The 16,786-nt window shown below is 45.4% G+C and overlaps 1 protein-coding gene across 2 annotated transcripts in view; it reads right to left on the bottom strand.

The window, feature by feature from the left end:
* Nucleotides 1–998: 998 nt before the first annotated feature.
* Nucleotides 999–16,786, bottom strand: part of KIAA0930 (KIAA0930 ortholog) — a 1,042,143-nt gene continuing 1,026,355 nt past the window's right edge. For both annotated transcript variants that reach the window (XM_069628175.1, XM_069628174.1), the window contains exon 10: nt 999–6,601. In XM_069628175.1, coding sequence (XP_069484276.1) covers nt 6,561–6,601 — 41 coding nt within the window. In that variant the 3' untranslated portion in view covers nt 999–6,560. The remainder of the gene's footprint in view (nt 6,602–16,786) is intronic.

Genomic DNA, 16,786 nt, shown 5'->3' on the forward strand with positions numbered 1-16,786 from the left:
TTGCTGTCTGTAGTCACTGATTGGTTAATTGAGTTAGGCATATTGGTATTGTGTCTTACAAATTAAGTGGCATGACTAGTATGTTAGAAGTAGAACAATCTAATACATGGTTGTATTAAGAAGTAACACTGTAAACAACAGTGTGTGTGGTTTTTTATGAATATTGGTCAACACACAGGAAAGCCTATGTTGTGAGAAGTATAGAACAGCCCAGTGCCATACAGCAACCTACTTGGAATTCTAGTTCAATCTGAAACAAGGCACCAGGTACTTCTGTCTAAATAGAATGGGGGATGTGTTATCTTGGAAAGAAGCAAGCCTTTGAGTGATTGGTGATCTATCGATAATCAACAGTTCTATGTGTGTTATCCTTCATTTACGGGGCGGGGGCCAAGGATTCAACAAATCCGCTTAAATTAACTAGCCACATAAGCAGCAGCACATTGACATATATATTGTGCACAGCATGTGTTTCAACTATAATGAGAGATATGCGGAACCTGGCAAGGTTGCGGATAAATGTATTGATTGCCCACTCAAACCACTGCATAAGTGCTGATTGCTCTATTCTGCGGGCCGCCAGCACCACGTCCGACAGCTCAGCGTATGCACTGCTTGGCAGTGCTACAAAACAAGAACATGCACCAGGGCCCATCTCCAAGAAGCACTTGCCAGGCATTCTTGATAAACCTTCGCTTCAGTGTCACTCGGATAAAAATGTTTTCAGCATGAAAATATCGCCCACCTTTGTCGGCTATTGGATCAATATATTAATTTGTTCTGCAAGAAAAGGAACAGTTACAGGCGGAATTTGATTCAAGGAACATTACTTCTAATGGGACAAACTATCCTATTCAGGTCTCAAAAATAGGGTGCCTCATTCTCACCCCCGCCCTATGAAAGAGGTCTGCCCATCCCAGAGATAATGTGTGAAATTCAGAGCAACCAAATGCACAAATCAAAGAAACACAATGGAACAGTCTGGAGGGGCGCAGGGATACTACACAGACTTAGGTTTATTCGCAGAGCGCCACATCTTGACGCTTGTAGACAATATTATAAAATAACAGAATCCTTAACATATATTGGCGTGCCAAAAGGCTACAAAAGAGGATTGTGACTGAGAACTGTGGGGGGAAAGGGGATTAGAATAAAGGGCATTAAATAAACCTGAAGTCGAGAATTGACGTAGGAGAAAAAGAACGTGGCGCAGGAGGTAGGATGTAAGTAAAATAAATTATAAATCAAAACAATACACATGTTGGAAATGCAACAAGTACACAAGAAAGTCTAAAAATACAGAATTCAAACGGACACAAAAGGCATGAAGCTACAATGCAGGAAGTGATGTAGAAATGGAAAAAACAGCCAGAAAAGAAGAGCTTGAGAATCAATCAACAGTTGTCAAATATCAACAATAACTGAGTATGGCAGACAAAAACAAAGTCGCTGGACTCGGAGACGATTGATGCCATCACTTGGTAGTCGGACAAACAGGATCAAAAGCAGCATTGTACTCTTTACTCTTGAGGCAGCCTCTGTCTTTTGCTACCTCTTCCAACGAGTCAGAGGCTTCTTGGAGACCAGCCCAAGGAGAACACATAGCAGCCTCCTCTGGTCTTCTGCTGCTTCTTCCAAAAGGCCCAGGAGCTACATGGAGGCCAGCCAATGGAAAACATGACAAAGCTTCCTTATGTCCACCCGCCTCTTCTGGAGAATCAGTCACTAGCTTTAGATCAGCCAAGGCATGAGAAGAGTCATCCTCCTCCTGACTCCTTCACCATAGCAGATGGTATCGGCAGAGAAGCCATGACCGTTGCAGTGTTTAACTTCCATTCCTCAAAGACAAAATACTGAAATATGGACACAAAGGATACGTTTTAGACTGTGTAAGAAAGCGACCTGTATGGACTTGAAATAACGTAGCACCGCTATCACCTGCAGGAGATCACAGTATTCAAAAAGAGCGCAAATATGTCCAATTATTTAATTACATAGACCCCTGAAAGGTCCATGCTTATCACGGTATACCCTGAACCCATAAACTCTGTAGATATGCAATTGTGTGATGTTACTTCCGACACCGCAAACACATTCGTTTTTTTAATTAAACCAGATAATTTCTCTTCCTAGCAAACTGCTAATTAGCTCAGAAGCAGCCACCTGATATCCGTTGCAGTTCTAATCAAATGTCGATAACTCCCTTCTTTTTGATCATGCAAAATAACATGTGTGGAACACCCCAGGGAGAGTCGGATATGGAAAGAGGACGGAAGTGATGTTCAATTTCCCAATGGCAGGGCATTGCTTGCCTTGGTGAGAACCGTTCTGGTTAGAGAGCCCTGCTCTGGCTTCATAACCCATCACAAGCAGTCTGGAATTTGGCTCAGTTGTCTTTCACCTTCTTTAGAAAGGATGATGTCTCTCCTGGAGATCAGGACCTCCACACATGGAAAGCATTCCATTTGCTTTTTTCGGACATCCCAGAGATTCATACAATGGAACACGGACGATGGCGGCACTCATTCCACTCTGTGGATCTGCAAGCGGAGGGATCTGTTAGTGATATTTGTTGTGCAGTGGGCATCAGGCTTCCCATGATAGGCTTTGACATTCGTCAGCCCTTTCCTGGAAGGTGTTTCCACCTCGTCAGTATACAAAGTTGTCATTATCGATGCAGAGCGGTGGTATTTAACATAAGGCTGTCACCGTTGACTTCAGAACATTAATGTTTCGGCTACTGCACACACAAAGTGAAGACCACAAGAAAATGGTGATGCCTTTTAATCTTACTGATAATAAAGTGTGTGCCTAATTGAACTACACTAATCTTACTTCTTGCGCACGCAGCAAAAGCAAGGGCAACATTATTGACTAACTACATCCTGCTTTTGGACGCAATCGATTAGCTCGTCCTTATAAGGCCATTTCAATCAGAGATTCTACCTTTTAACAAATGGTTGTATTCTGGCAGCAGAAGTTGGCTTAACCGAGTCATGGGCAAACATGCCAATACAATCCTGGCGCTAGGCACAAACTGCTGTAGGCCTGAAGATCTAAACTATGCCATACTGCAAGAGGCGTCTAACATTGCCCAAAAGGCAGAAAAAGAGCCTACCTTTCTTTGCTTACCCCGCTCATGTGGTAGCTGTACATTCCTAGGTTTACAGCATGTTGGATGCAAACGTTCTACCAAAGTCATAATAGGGCTACCAAGACACATCTATTCTGCACCTCTGTGAGTTAGGACATTTCTAAGGCGCCAATATTAATTGCCTTGGGAGCTTTGCAGGAATCATCTCCTACTCTTGGAAAGCAAAATAAGTAAATTTATTTACACAAGTCTCAATTTTGCTTTTGCGTGAAGCCTTGGCCTTGTAGAAGAATCCTAGTGCACTTTTAGTACACACATGCCACCAAAGCAACAGTCAAATCTGCGGTTTGCACATCACGAAATCCTGAGAGTGCAAGGCAAATTTTTATACCAGTCTCACACTCCTATAACACTGTTTTTAGTCTTATTTTACTAAGCCTCCAAGTCACCTCTTAAATACATGTGACGCAAAACCCAAAAGAAATGAATACAAAATTTAAAAAAATAAGAATCAGTTAATTTACAGGGTGTGTTAAGGTCAATGAGAGTTTCCTCTGTGTTCCTTCATTCGATATTTCTACAAATAACATTGTAAAAGGTTATTTAATTGGTAAGGCTGACTGGAGCTTGGTAAGCACTTGCAGCATTTCTTTATGAACCACTGCTCTGCTTCACTGCGCTGCCAGAACTGAATAGCATCCATGGTTGTCCAACTACAGGCCTCGACGGACTGAAACATGTTGGATTTTCAGGATACCCCTCATTAATATTCATGAGACCATTTGCATACAATAGTTCTAAGTATGCAACATTTTTCTCAGGAATATTAATGGCGGATATCCTGAAAACTTGTTAGGATTCGGCCCTCGAGACATCAGGGTGGACAACCCTGGACCCTAAATCACCCCTTTTTGCTAGGAGCTTTGTTCTCGGAAGTCTTTTATATGTTTTGCTGGTCTCTATCACCCCATTCTGAGGATTTATCGAGTTGTAGGCTCGGTTGGTTTCTTTTACACTCAAACACGGCAATTCCGATCTAGTATTAGATTTACATTTAAATTAGTGATTGCACCACCTTGCTTTGAAAGGATCCCGAAGATACGTGCAATGGCAAGCCATACAATTCTGAAGCATTTCAGGAGGTTTTGGTGGTAGCTGGTTGGCAGGACAAATTAGTGCACTGAAGAGTCTATGGAGGAGAGCCCACAGTTTTTCACACCGAAAACTGCCCATTGCCCTGCAGATACTGGCATGTTTGCGGGTAAGCCGTCTTCGGATCCCTTTTCAACTCAACCCAAAGCTTCCCCCATCTTAGATCTCATACTTGTGCCATCCGGTGTCCGTCAAGAAAGCTCTAAATTAATAAGTACTTAATTATTTAAGGTATTAAGTAAATAGAGAGAGTTCATTTCCATATTAGCCAAGTGGCCAGCATCTACATCCAACCACCCATCCATCAAGTATAACATCAAATCCATCAATAGACTTGCAGTTATGCTTATAAGGACACATAGGACACCAAGGGTAAATTTGCTGCACTGCGGTTCAGAGAACCAGGCATATCCAAGCCTGCTGCAGGAACACACAGTGCCATTCGATTGGGCGCAAGGCAGACCTTCTGTAGCGATCTCTGCCTGGGCCCAACCCTGGAAGGATGTCCAGCCGTCAAAGATAGGTAATACGTTGAAATGAAAGGGCGAGTGCTTGATGGATATCATTATGTGAAAAGGAATTAACTAATACTTCACTTTAAAGTGATTTTTCTAACGTCTAGATGACCAAATACCGCTCTCTTCCCCCCACCAAATTCTCCTGGCATTATTTAGACACGATCTTGGTGGATTATTGGTAAAGGGTGCAAAGGAAAGTTGGCATGGAGTCCATGTCATGGTGGAACCGAGCGTGCCCCTACCCTAGAGGTGCGTGCCCACCATGCACCTACGCTAGAGGTGAGCCATCACCCTACTTTTATTAAAATGCCCTTCGGAATAAGTGTCCGAAGCGGGCGGGATTGGCTGCTTTGCACGGAACAGTGAGTGGCTAGTGAATGTACGCTCCATGGTAAGGACGGTCTTCCTTTCTTCAACTACACTAAACACCCAAGTTGCACAATGCCAGATTCGGCCTCTACAGTATTGAAAGTGTAAGGCTTGTGTTCCGAGAACAATCTCAGTGTGCAACATGCTATTTAGTTGGCATACACACGGCTTGCCAGAGTTCTTTACCACCGGACATCTCTTAGCTTACATTTTCACAAGGTGGTTGCCCGAGTGCCAGGGTGAGGAAAGCTTCTATATATTAATGACACATACCTATATAGCAGTGTTTCATGAGCGGGCCTAAGGGATCCAGCACTCTGGATGTGGGGTGAAACTGTCCAGCCAGATGCGAGGGTGCAGGTTGGGTACCCACAGTGAGATGGTATGGTGCTTGCCAAAGCATCACATGAAAGAAGCACCCCTAATGGAATTCAACAAATGTTTCTGGTCTGAACCATGCCGACTAAAACCTATGAAGCTTGCCACCGCAACACAACACTTGCATGACAGCTGTCTCTCTCCACTGAATACACTAGTGCCTGAACTCCATGCTACGGCCTGCTCAGTGGACAGAATGCAAGCCTTCTCTAGGTCCAGGGTGTTTGCACGCTTACGTCCTGCATCAAATGTCTACTGTTGACCACTTTGGCCCACCGAATGAGACGGAATTTCTTGGGTTCAGGCAGGGAACAGGAATCATCTGAGGTTAGTTCCCTCAGAAGCCACTCAAGAATGCTTGCAAATATAGTCCTTTGTAACTGCGTCCAGACAGAGCGTCTCATCCCATTCCACGTCATCGGATCGGTTCTAAACAAGGCAACATTTATAAAGCCTTAATGGATTGATTCTAGGAAAACCACACTGTCAAAAACACCTAGACTCAATCCTGTGCTATGCTACCATCACAAACAGAAATGCAACAGGGAACATTCTGCACAGCCTCGAAGACTGGATGTCTTTTCCCACAGGACGGCGGCGTACACCAGGACTGGCCTTCCCACCTCAACACATTGACGTGGTCTCTTCCTCCCGCAGGATGTGTTGCAGTTCATCGGTACATTGGAAATCCTAAATTAGTATTACCAAAGCGTATATAAAGATCAGCAGCACATATGTACATGTTGTTGCATTCATTGTCTCTGTAACAAAGTAAACATTGTAGTAAATTGTTCGTAAAGCATTTCGATGGTTTTTTTGTTCGCAGCCCCTTTTTGTTACGTCCTCTTCCAGAACACTATCAGGAGATGTACGGTATGCGCTTTGACTGCAGAATAAAGAAGAAAGAGGCACTTGATTGGCTGGTATTCTTGAAGACTTCCCTTTTCTCCTGTGAGTTCCCGCCGCTAGGTGGTAGTATTGTCAAAAAAAACCAACGCAGGTCTGGTAGGCACTTGGCAGCAAGGTTCCAAGGCAACGCCAGCTCTCCGCTATGACATCAAGATGGGCTTCTGTCGCAGCTCCAGGATATCTAGAAAGACGAACAACGGGCAGATATAAATAGCATTCCCTTTTCGGTAGTTAGGGCAAAAGTAGATCATCAATGATAATTGTTAAATTCTTAAAAGAGCAACGCTTTCAAAATAGGCAGTCAAGTTATTTTAAGTATGAACGGCGCGGGATATTGACACTGGCTTAAAGGGACGGAGAGTTTTCCAATGCTTGGCATCTTATGTCTTGATAACGCTGACATAATACATAATTCATAGGTTATAAACACAAATCACATCCAACTGACAAAACAAATATGAAATTCTTGATGCGGAGCACCACTGATCTAGATAAGCAGCTTCCGAAATGCATTCTTTTAGGGAATGTATCAAAACGTTAAACAGTCCCATTCCTTGGGGTAGGTTTGCTGGTTCATTAATTTCGTCACTATTTCACATTGCAACTCACGTGGAGTTTCCTCTATGGGGCCCAGCAGCTTTTGATTAGTTTTACTCATGCGTTTTTAGTTTTGATTATTAGGCGGTGCTTTAGCGCCATCTAAAAGGCCAAACTATTGCGTTAGAGTACAACTACGGAGAAATGAATTAATAGGAGGCATACCAAGATTGCAGGTTTAGATTGGCTATTTACCCACCCATTGACTGTCTCTGTAAGCATTCCAGCCCACTTATGGCCCCAGCCTGGCCAAATGACATCCTTCTAGGATCTATGTGAGCTAGGTCTATCAAGCCTTGCAATCAAAGTTTGAGCTCGAAGGGCCTGCCAGTGTCAAACAGTCTTCTGAATGTGTAACAAAAATGTCTTAAGCAGGTCTACCTTCAGCCACTCGATTCTAAGCATCAGCAATATGTGTGTTCTTCACTGAAGTCTTCTTAAAACAGGCACTGGCAAAGCAAACATTTTTGGCTTGGGTATAAGTACTAGGCATTTGCAAGGTAATAGTGTCCCCATATATAATGTAGCCGGGAAAAGCCATTGGTGACATTATATATGGTGATATGTATGGGACGGGTTGCGGGGATGTCCCCTGCTCCCAGAAACTTTACATGGATTGGAAATGTGGGGAAGTGATGAAAGAGCACTACAATCCAGCGAGGATTCTAACATCTGCGATATGAATTATCTGATAAAAAAAAACACACAGGTCAAGACGAACGCTACTAATTAATGGTGAGCAGAGAGATAATGGGATGAGCCAAGCCAAGAGGTCTGGCTTAGCTCTAAGAGCTGAAACACCAGTCAAGCTGGCAAAAGACCTGTACCTGCCGCCCGGGCTGTCACAGGGGTTGGAAAGGCCTGGGCCAAAAACATTGGGTGAGGCCGTCCACGCGCCCCACCACCTTCCTATTTTTTGCACTGGTCTAAAGGCACCACGAACAGGAGACACAAAACTCTCCCTTTTGGTTGATGGGGGGGGGGGGCATACATATGTTACTGAGGCCCTCTAGATGTAGCTAGGCTGAGCTACAGTCTTGCTGTTGGTCCATTGCACTTACCATCAAACAGATTTGGAGGGTAAATCTGGAGACAGAACATCTCACAAAGATCATGTAATGGTCGCCCCACCATAGGTCCGCTTCCACCAGTAAATAGGTTGATGAAACATCAGCCTCTCTTGTACACCCTAGTCAGATGAAATCTTCCCAGACCATAACCCCTGCCTGAAGCCTAACTTATTTCAAGTGTGTTTTGGTGTTCTCTAATGTGCTAAATTTACAAAAGGTATGGCTGGTGAGTAGTGCCTGTCTATAGGTCTGTTAAACTGGATGCCCCAGACCCAAGCTTCTTATCTAGTTTTTATGTTTTAAGAGGTCTATCATTTTGTGCAAAAATACTCAACGTTGTGATGTGACTATGGTTTAGATTTTCCCATATCTAGGTAGAATAGTTGGTGCTATATCATATTGTATGTGTAGTGCTTCATGTTTGACTCCAAACGACTGCTTTTTAGCAATGTAAACATAGTACTATGAAATATAATGGTACTTAATTTATCAACCTCAGAAGGATCAGGAGCTGATTCACCCCTGCTGAAATTTGAACTTGGATAGTGCAGCCTGGCACAAATCAAAGGTGAGCTGTTAACTTGCTGAGCTCTCCATGTGTGACCCAGTGTCATGGGTACCAGGCATGTAGTCAGGGCAAGCTGGGTGGAGGCCTGGGCCTGGCATAGGCACACACAAAACCCATAGCAGATATCTTCTTTTAATTCAGTTCTGGTGTTTGTGATAACTTCCTGGTTACCACTTCCTGTTGCCAAACAGGAAGTGCATTACTGTCCATGAGCTCTCTAGTGTTCGGGTGTGGCTGGCTATATAAGCCACACCCAAGACGTTTCCAGTGCTTCGTGTTTCTTACTGTAAGCTGCATCAGCAACACACTCGCCGAGCTCTGGATCATCCTACTTCTGCTTACCTGCTCCGGATCATCCTACTTCTGCTTACCTGCTCCGGATCATCCTACTTCTGCTTACCTGCTCCGGATCAACCTGCTTCTGCTTACCTGCTCCGGATCATCCTACTTCATCTTACCTGCTCCGGATCATCCTGTTTCTGTCTTCCTGCTCCGGATCATCCTGCTTCTGCTTACCTGCTCCGGATGAACCCCTGTGCTTTCTCCATGCCACAGCTATCTCTGGTCAAGAGGGGACTCCTACACCGGCACCTCCAAGCATAAAGAAGAACTGCGTTAGCATGCACACTTCAGTAATGCTGCGCATACTCACCAAATCTTTCCACTACGCTGGAATCCTCCAGGTCCGTAGTCCGAGTGCTCGAAGTCCTGCAAAAGAAAGAAGAAACATTATTCATAGCGCTCGCTCCAATAATGCAGAGACTATTCACTGTGCTCTTTTCAATAACGCAGTGCATACTTCCCAAAGCTCCTGTGCATACTTACCAGATCACTGAGTCTCCAGTATCGCTGAACCCAGACTTGAGGCGCTAGTGCTCCATAATCCACACCTGCAAGGGAAAGGAGAGACATTACCAGGTGCGCTCTAATCTATGATGCTGCGCATCCCTACCAGCGGCTGACTTCTACACGTAGTGCTACTCACCCAAAATTACCTTGGCAAATAAAGACATTACGGACAATTCTGGACACTCAACATCCTCCGCGCAACGTTCACTTGTGGAAAGGTCTTCTAGCTAGTGAAGAAGCTGGCACATTGAACACTCTGCCTCGCTGTGAAGGCATATAACAGCTTGTGGCATCAGAACTCAGCCAACAGTCATTGCCATCATCCCTACGAGTGAATCGTGCCCCTGTGAATGCAGGATGGAGTGCACACCCTACTAAAAATCAAGGTAAGCCCTTAGGGGACATCACAGCACACAGTAAAGAGAAGGGAAGGGCCCAGGGGAATCAGGTGAATTCAGGTCTGAGTGTACATCTTTTATTTGACAGGTATCCCTACAGGTGAAACAGGGGAAGTGGGAACTCTGTGTCAAAGGTGGCTCATCCATCGCTCCTGCAGAGACACAGGTCAGTGTGACAGAACACAAAGCCCTCCTCAATACCTCTCTCCGAGAGATGGAAACCTCTGAGGTAGACCAGCTTTCCCTATTGTTCGATGAACTATGGGCCGAGGTGCATGCAGCCAGCTCTGAGACAAATGCCTTAAGGCGCGAACTGGTAGTCAACAGGGACAAAACAGACGACTTGGCAAGACAGCTCTTACAGACCCAAGCTGGTCTAGCATTCCTACCAGGTGGAGTCCCTCAGGGGCATCCTACCGTGACACCTGTCGTCACACCCGTTCAGGTATTGCTTCCAGGCAATATCCCTTTAGCACCCCCGGAACGCTTCTCTAGGGATCCCAAGAGATTTGGAGCGTTCACGAATCAATGCCGCCTACACTTCATATGCAAACCAGACTCTTTTCAGAATGACCAAGCTAAAGTAGCTTTCGTCCTCTCCTATTTAGGAGGGCATGCGGTGGACTGGTCTGTCCCGTTGGTGCTTAGCGACGACCCCTTACTGAGAAATCACGCAGGTTTTCAGCGTGAACTGGAAAAACTATTTGCCCATCGGACTCGAGGTCAGGCCTTGGATGATGAGCTACTCTCTCTGCGCCAGGCTGGTCAGGATCTTATTTCGTATGTCACCACATTCAATCGTCTAATAGCCGAATCAGATTGGCCAGAAGAGAAACAAATAACTTTATTTTATCGAGGACTGAGAGGAGAATTAAAAGATGTTTTGGTACAAATAGTCAACCCCTCCGAAGATTGTAGTGAATGCACATCGATCTAACAAAGCAACAAGACCACCGGTTGCAGGATTGCAAGGGCGATTGAACCAGATCAGAACATAAACCAGTGTATGTGTGACCAAAAGAAGCGTCCAATCGACCGACCTCCACCTCCGAAACACACTCAGAGCCCATGCAATTGGCAGTTCTCAGGGGACCACTCACCAAAGCAGAGAGAGAGAACGGAGGCGTCAGGAAAAACTTTGCTTACATTGCGGCCAATCTGGTCACTTCCTCCGGAACTGTACGGTTAAACCTCCACGGAAAACAATGGGGGTACTAGAGAACACAAAGGAAGACCCTGAAGTGGAAAACTCCAACGCCCGGCAGATGTAGAGGTCGGTCTGTCGAGCCAGGAACGGAGCACTCAGATCTCTCATTTCAGTATTCCTGTAGTCCTGGTAGATCCCTCACAGCCCACCCGAATGCATGCCCTCAAGGCTTTCATAGACAGTGGGGCTATTGGGAACTACTTGGACATAAACACTGCAAAAACCATGGGATTGGCATTCCACCATAATGACACCATTGAAAGTGTGGCAGCTGTGGATGGCACACAACTTCTTTCGGGACCAGTAACACAGTGTACTTCCACTCTCACCCTAATCTTCCAAGATGGCCATAAGGAAAGTATTAGATTCAACCTTATCGCTGCTCCTCAATTCCAGCTGATTCTGGGGATACCGTGGCTAGAGACACACAACCCAAAAATAGATTGGTGAGCTCGAACCTTACTCTTTTCCACGGAATGCGCCTCCTGCTACAACAAAGAGATCCAAAGAAACCCATTGTTAGCTGCACAGGAAAAGATAGCAGGTTTAGGTTTGGTGGGAACCTTACCAGTGGAATACCAGGAGTTCCAGGATGTGTTTGCGAAGGAGCAAGCTAATACGCTACCACCACATCGAGTCTATGACTGCCAGATCGATCTGCAACCAGGGGCACAAGTACCGTGCAGTTGCATTTATGCATTAACGGAGGAGGAAAACACTCATCTACAGACCTACTTGGACCAATACCTGGCCAACAGTTTCATTAGGCCATCTAAGTCACCAGCCGCCTCCCCACTCTTCTTCGTACCGAAGGAAGAGGGTGATTTAAGAACGTGTATTGATTACCGGGCCCTAAATCAAGTCACCAAATAAGTAACCATTACCTCCGATACCAGTACTCATAGACCAGGTGAGACAGGTGAAGATTTTCACAAAGCTAGACTTACGCGGCGCATATCATCTGGTACGCATGAAGAAAGGGGACGAGTGGAAGACTGCGTTCCGTACCCGCTATGGCTTGTATGAATACCAGGTCATGCCCTTTGGGCTTTGCAATGCCCCGGCTGCGTTCCAGCATTTTATGAATGATGTTACGGGAACTCCTCGATGTCTGCACAGTCATCTACATCGATGACATTCTGATTTATTCCGCCACTCCCCAAGAACATGTAACCCATGTGCGAGCAGTACTCCGCAAACTGCATGAAAACCAACTGTACGCAAAACTCGAAAATGTTTCCTTCCATGTCACTGAGGTGGAGTTCTCGGATATGTACTGACACCGCAGGGAATCAAGATGGACAATAGAAAAGTGGAAGCAATCCTCACTTGGTCCTCACCCACGTCTGTAAAAGGAGTACAGAGTTTCTTAGGTTTTGCGAATATCTATCGACGCTTCATACCAGGATTCTCACATATTGTACACCCAATTATGTCCTTGCTGCACAAACACCGAAAGTTCGAATGGACACCAGCGGCGGAAGAAGCCTTCCGAGCCCTCAAGGAAAAATTTACCTCAGCCCCAATACTGCAACACCCACAGTCCGATTTTCTGTACATCGTGGAAACGGACGCTTCAAGCATTGCCACGGGGGCCGTACTGTCTCAACAAAATCCCGAAACCGGATGCCTTCATCCCATTGCCTTTTGGTCAAGAAAATTCTCCCCAGCAGAATTAAACTATGCTATTTCCGAAAAAGAACTCCTAGGAATCAAGAGCGCACTATGCAAATGGCGACATTAATTACTAAGAGCAAAACACACCATCAAAATAATAACAGATCATCGGAACTTGCAATACTTACGCTCAGAAAAGGCTCACTCTTCTAGACAGCTCCGTTGGGCCCTATCCTTAATGGAATACGACTTTGTGATCACCTACCGCCCTGGAGTTAAGAACGGGAAGGCGGATGCGTTATCCCGCATTGGCACAGGAGAGGAAGTCTACAATGCCCCTAACCCAGTGGAGATCATACCCAGCCATAAAATTCTCAGCATCTGCATTGGCCCATCTCCATTACACACACTTCAGGAAACAAACTTGGGACACGAAGGGAGATCAGTTCACCATTCAAGATAAACTACCATACTTCCGAAAACGTCTCTACGTTCCAACTAAGGATCTGCAACGAGCAATTATATCAGACTATCATGACTCGCTGTTAGGAGCCCATCCAGGTATAGCTAAAACCATGAAGAAAGTAAGGAAATCTTATTGGTGGCCAACTTGGCGAGAGGATATTGCTACCTACATTAGGCACCTGTGAGGCGTGTGCACAATACAAGACATCCAGGCAAAAACCAGCCGGCCTCCTTCAACCAATCACCATTCCACCAGCGCCCTGGAACACAGTATCAATGGACTTTTGTCACTGACTTACCTCCTAGCTCAGGTTATAATACCATCCTCGTAAGTAGTGGATATCTTCTCCAAAATGGCTCATTCCATAGCCCTGAAAGGTATTCCCTCAGCTCTGACTCTGGCGCAGGTTTTTCTAGACTGGATCGTCAAGTTACACGGATTCCCCACCGTAATTGTTTCTGACATAGGCAGCCAATTTGTATCTCATTTTTGGAACAAATATGTTGCCCTGGCAAGAGTAGAATTCCGTCTGTCTTGTGGTCACCATCCTCAAACGGACAGCCAAACCGAACGCACGAACCAGACCATGCAACAGTATTTGCACTGTCCATTACACCAAACAAGCCAAAGCTGGACAGAAATGCTACGAATGGCAGAGTATGCCTACAACAATTCAACACACTCATCAACCCAAGCAACACCCTTATTTACTATATATGGTCGAAATCTCAGGACATCTGTCTACGACCCGCCAGAAAACATTGAGATGCCCGCAGTGAAGAATCTGCATGCCAGCATCATGAAAGCAGCCAAAGAGGCCAGCAAGAACCTACAGCAAGCCAAAGAAACACAGAAAAGAAACGCTGATCGCCATCGACGAAAAGCCCCATATTATCAAGTGGGAGACTCAGTCTGGCTGGCAACTAGACACATTGCTTTAAAAGGTCCCAAAAAATGTCAGTCTAGTTAGATCGGCCCAGTACGATTGAGACAGTGATTAATCCAGCAGCCATGAGACTGGCTTTACCTCAACATATGCGTATACATCCTGTATTTCATGTGTCACTATTAAAACCAGCACACCCAGGAACCCGAACCTCCACACCTCCTGCACCCATACAAGTGGGTGAAGAAGCACCAGAATATGAGGTAAAGAACATATCAGATTTCAAAATAGTATGAAAGACTGTATTACTTGATTGATTGGAAGGGGTACGGACCCCAGGAAAGATCATGGGAACCCAGCACACACGTGCATGCACCCCGATTGGTGCGGAAATTCCATCGGGACTATCCTTGTAAACCAAAACCCACACACACACACACCATTGGGAGGGGTCTTGAGGGGGAAGACTGTCATGGGTACCAGGCATGAGTTGGGTGGAGGCCTGGCAGGCCTGACACAGGCACACAAAAAACCCATAGCAGATACCTTCTTTTAATTCAGTTCTGGTGTTTGTGATAACTTCCTGGCTACCACTTCCTGTTGTTAAACAGGAAGTGCATTACTGTCCATGAGCTCTCTAGTGTTTGGGTGTGGCTGGCTATATAAGCCACACCCAAGATGTTTCCAGTGCTTCGTGTTGCTTGCTGTAAGCTGCATCAGCAACACACTCGCCGCTCCGGATCAACCTGCATCTGCTTACCTGCTCCGGATCATCCTACTTCTGCTTACCTGCTCGGGATCATCCTGCTTCTGCCTACCTGCTCTGGATCATCCTGCTTCTGCTTACCTACTCCGGATGAACCCCTGTGCTTTCTCCACACCGCAGCTATCTCCGTTCAAGAGGGGACTCCTACACCGGCACCTGTAAGTATCAAGAAGAACTGCGTTAGCGCGTGCACTTCAGTAACGCTGCGCATACTCACCAAATCTTTCCACTACGCTGGAATCCTCCAGGTCCGTAGTCCGAGTGCTCGAAATCCTGCAAAAGAAAGAAGAAACATTATTCATAGCGCTCGCTCCAATAACGCAGAGACTTTATTCACTGCGCTCTTTTCAATAACGCGCTGCATACTTTTCAAAGCTCCTGTGCATACTTACCAGATCACAGAGTCTCCAGTAGCGCTGAACCCAGACTCTAGGCACTAGTGCTCCATAATCCACACCTGCAAGGGAGAGACATTACCAGGTGAACTCGAATCTATGACGCTGCGCATACCTACCAGCGGCTGACTTCTACACGTAGTGCTATTCACCCAAAATTACCATGGCAAATAAAGACATTACGTACAATTCTGGACACTCAACATCCTCCGCGCAACGTTCACTTGTGGAAAGGACTTCTAGCTAGTGAAGAAGCTGGCACATTGAACACTGCCTCGCTGTGAAGGCATATAACAGCGTGTGGCATCAGAACTCAGCCAACAGACATTGGCATCATCCCTATGAGTGAATTGCGCCCCTGCGAATGCAGGATGGAGTGCACACCCTACTAAAAATCAAGGTAAGCCCTTAGGGGACATCACATCACACAGTAAAGAGAAGGGAAGGGCCCAGGGGAATCAGGTGAATTCATTTCTGAGTGTACATCTTGTATTTGACAGTTATCCCTCCGGGTGAAACAGGGGAAGTGGGAACTCTGGGTCAAAGGAGGCTCGTCCATTGCTCCTACAGAGGCACAAGTGGGTGTGACACCCAGTATGCAGTTTAATCAACTAAACATGTATTAGGGCATCTACCCTCAACCCTCTCCTGTCTCCCACAAGTCATTTTAAAAACAAAAAAAGAACAATTACCAGGTTCACAGGTGGGCCATGACCTATTCCTGCTGCTTCCAAGCACTGTACTAATAGGTGACATGTTCATTTAATAAAAAGGGTAACCCGCTGAGGTAAGGGTATTAACAAAATCTGCAATATGCATATTTCAGGAAAATAGCTGGTAACATAGCTCAGTGGGTTAAGTTCTCAATTCTGGGATCTGTGCATTAGCTTCCGGTCGCAGGTTTAAATCCTAGCACAGTCTACTTAACCTTTCCTGACACTTCTCTTTTGTATAATATTATTTCCCACACCATTTGTATTTAGAAGTAACGATTGGCAAAGGGTTTATTAGCATAGCCCTTTAATTTTGACAAGACACCACTAGGACTGCGTTATTATTTACTGGTCATAGGTTGCACCCATTTTTAGTTTTAGGATTAGATCAGCGTTTTTCAAATCCAACTGAAGTTCAATAAACACCCTAGAACTGTGGTCACTTGTGTATTTCCTATTGTTTGACATCATGCCTTCCTTACATGTGGTGTCAGGAATGGGATGCGACTCAATTGAGCCAAATTGGGGGACCCTAAAATTCCAGAAGCTTAGTCATAGAGACTCAGATCCCTCTATTGCCACAAAATAATCCATAGGCTTTGCTATCTGTAGCAGCAGAGAAGGAACAAGTTACTTACCTGTAACTATTGTTCTCCAGCATGGGTCTGGCATGGATTCACATGCTCATGAATATTCCCTGTCGTCAGACTGGGAATACTCTGTAAAAGAAAAAACTGTTTCACTTTCACTTACAAACTGTATTTCGTCCACACACCAATCACTGTCCTCTGGGTCATACTGCCCCCAAGCCAATTACAGTCCTCTCCCTAAGCC

The sequence above is a fragment of the Ambystoma mexicanum genome, chromosome 12 (genome assembly GCF_040938575.1).
Source record: "Ambystoma mexicanum isolate Mex_15411 chromosome 12, UKY_AmexF1_1, whole genome shotgun sequence".
Lineage (NCBI taxonomy): Eukaryota > Metazoa > Chordata > Amphibia > Caudata > Ambystomatidae > Ambystoma > Ambystoma mexicanum.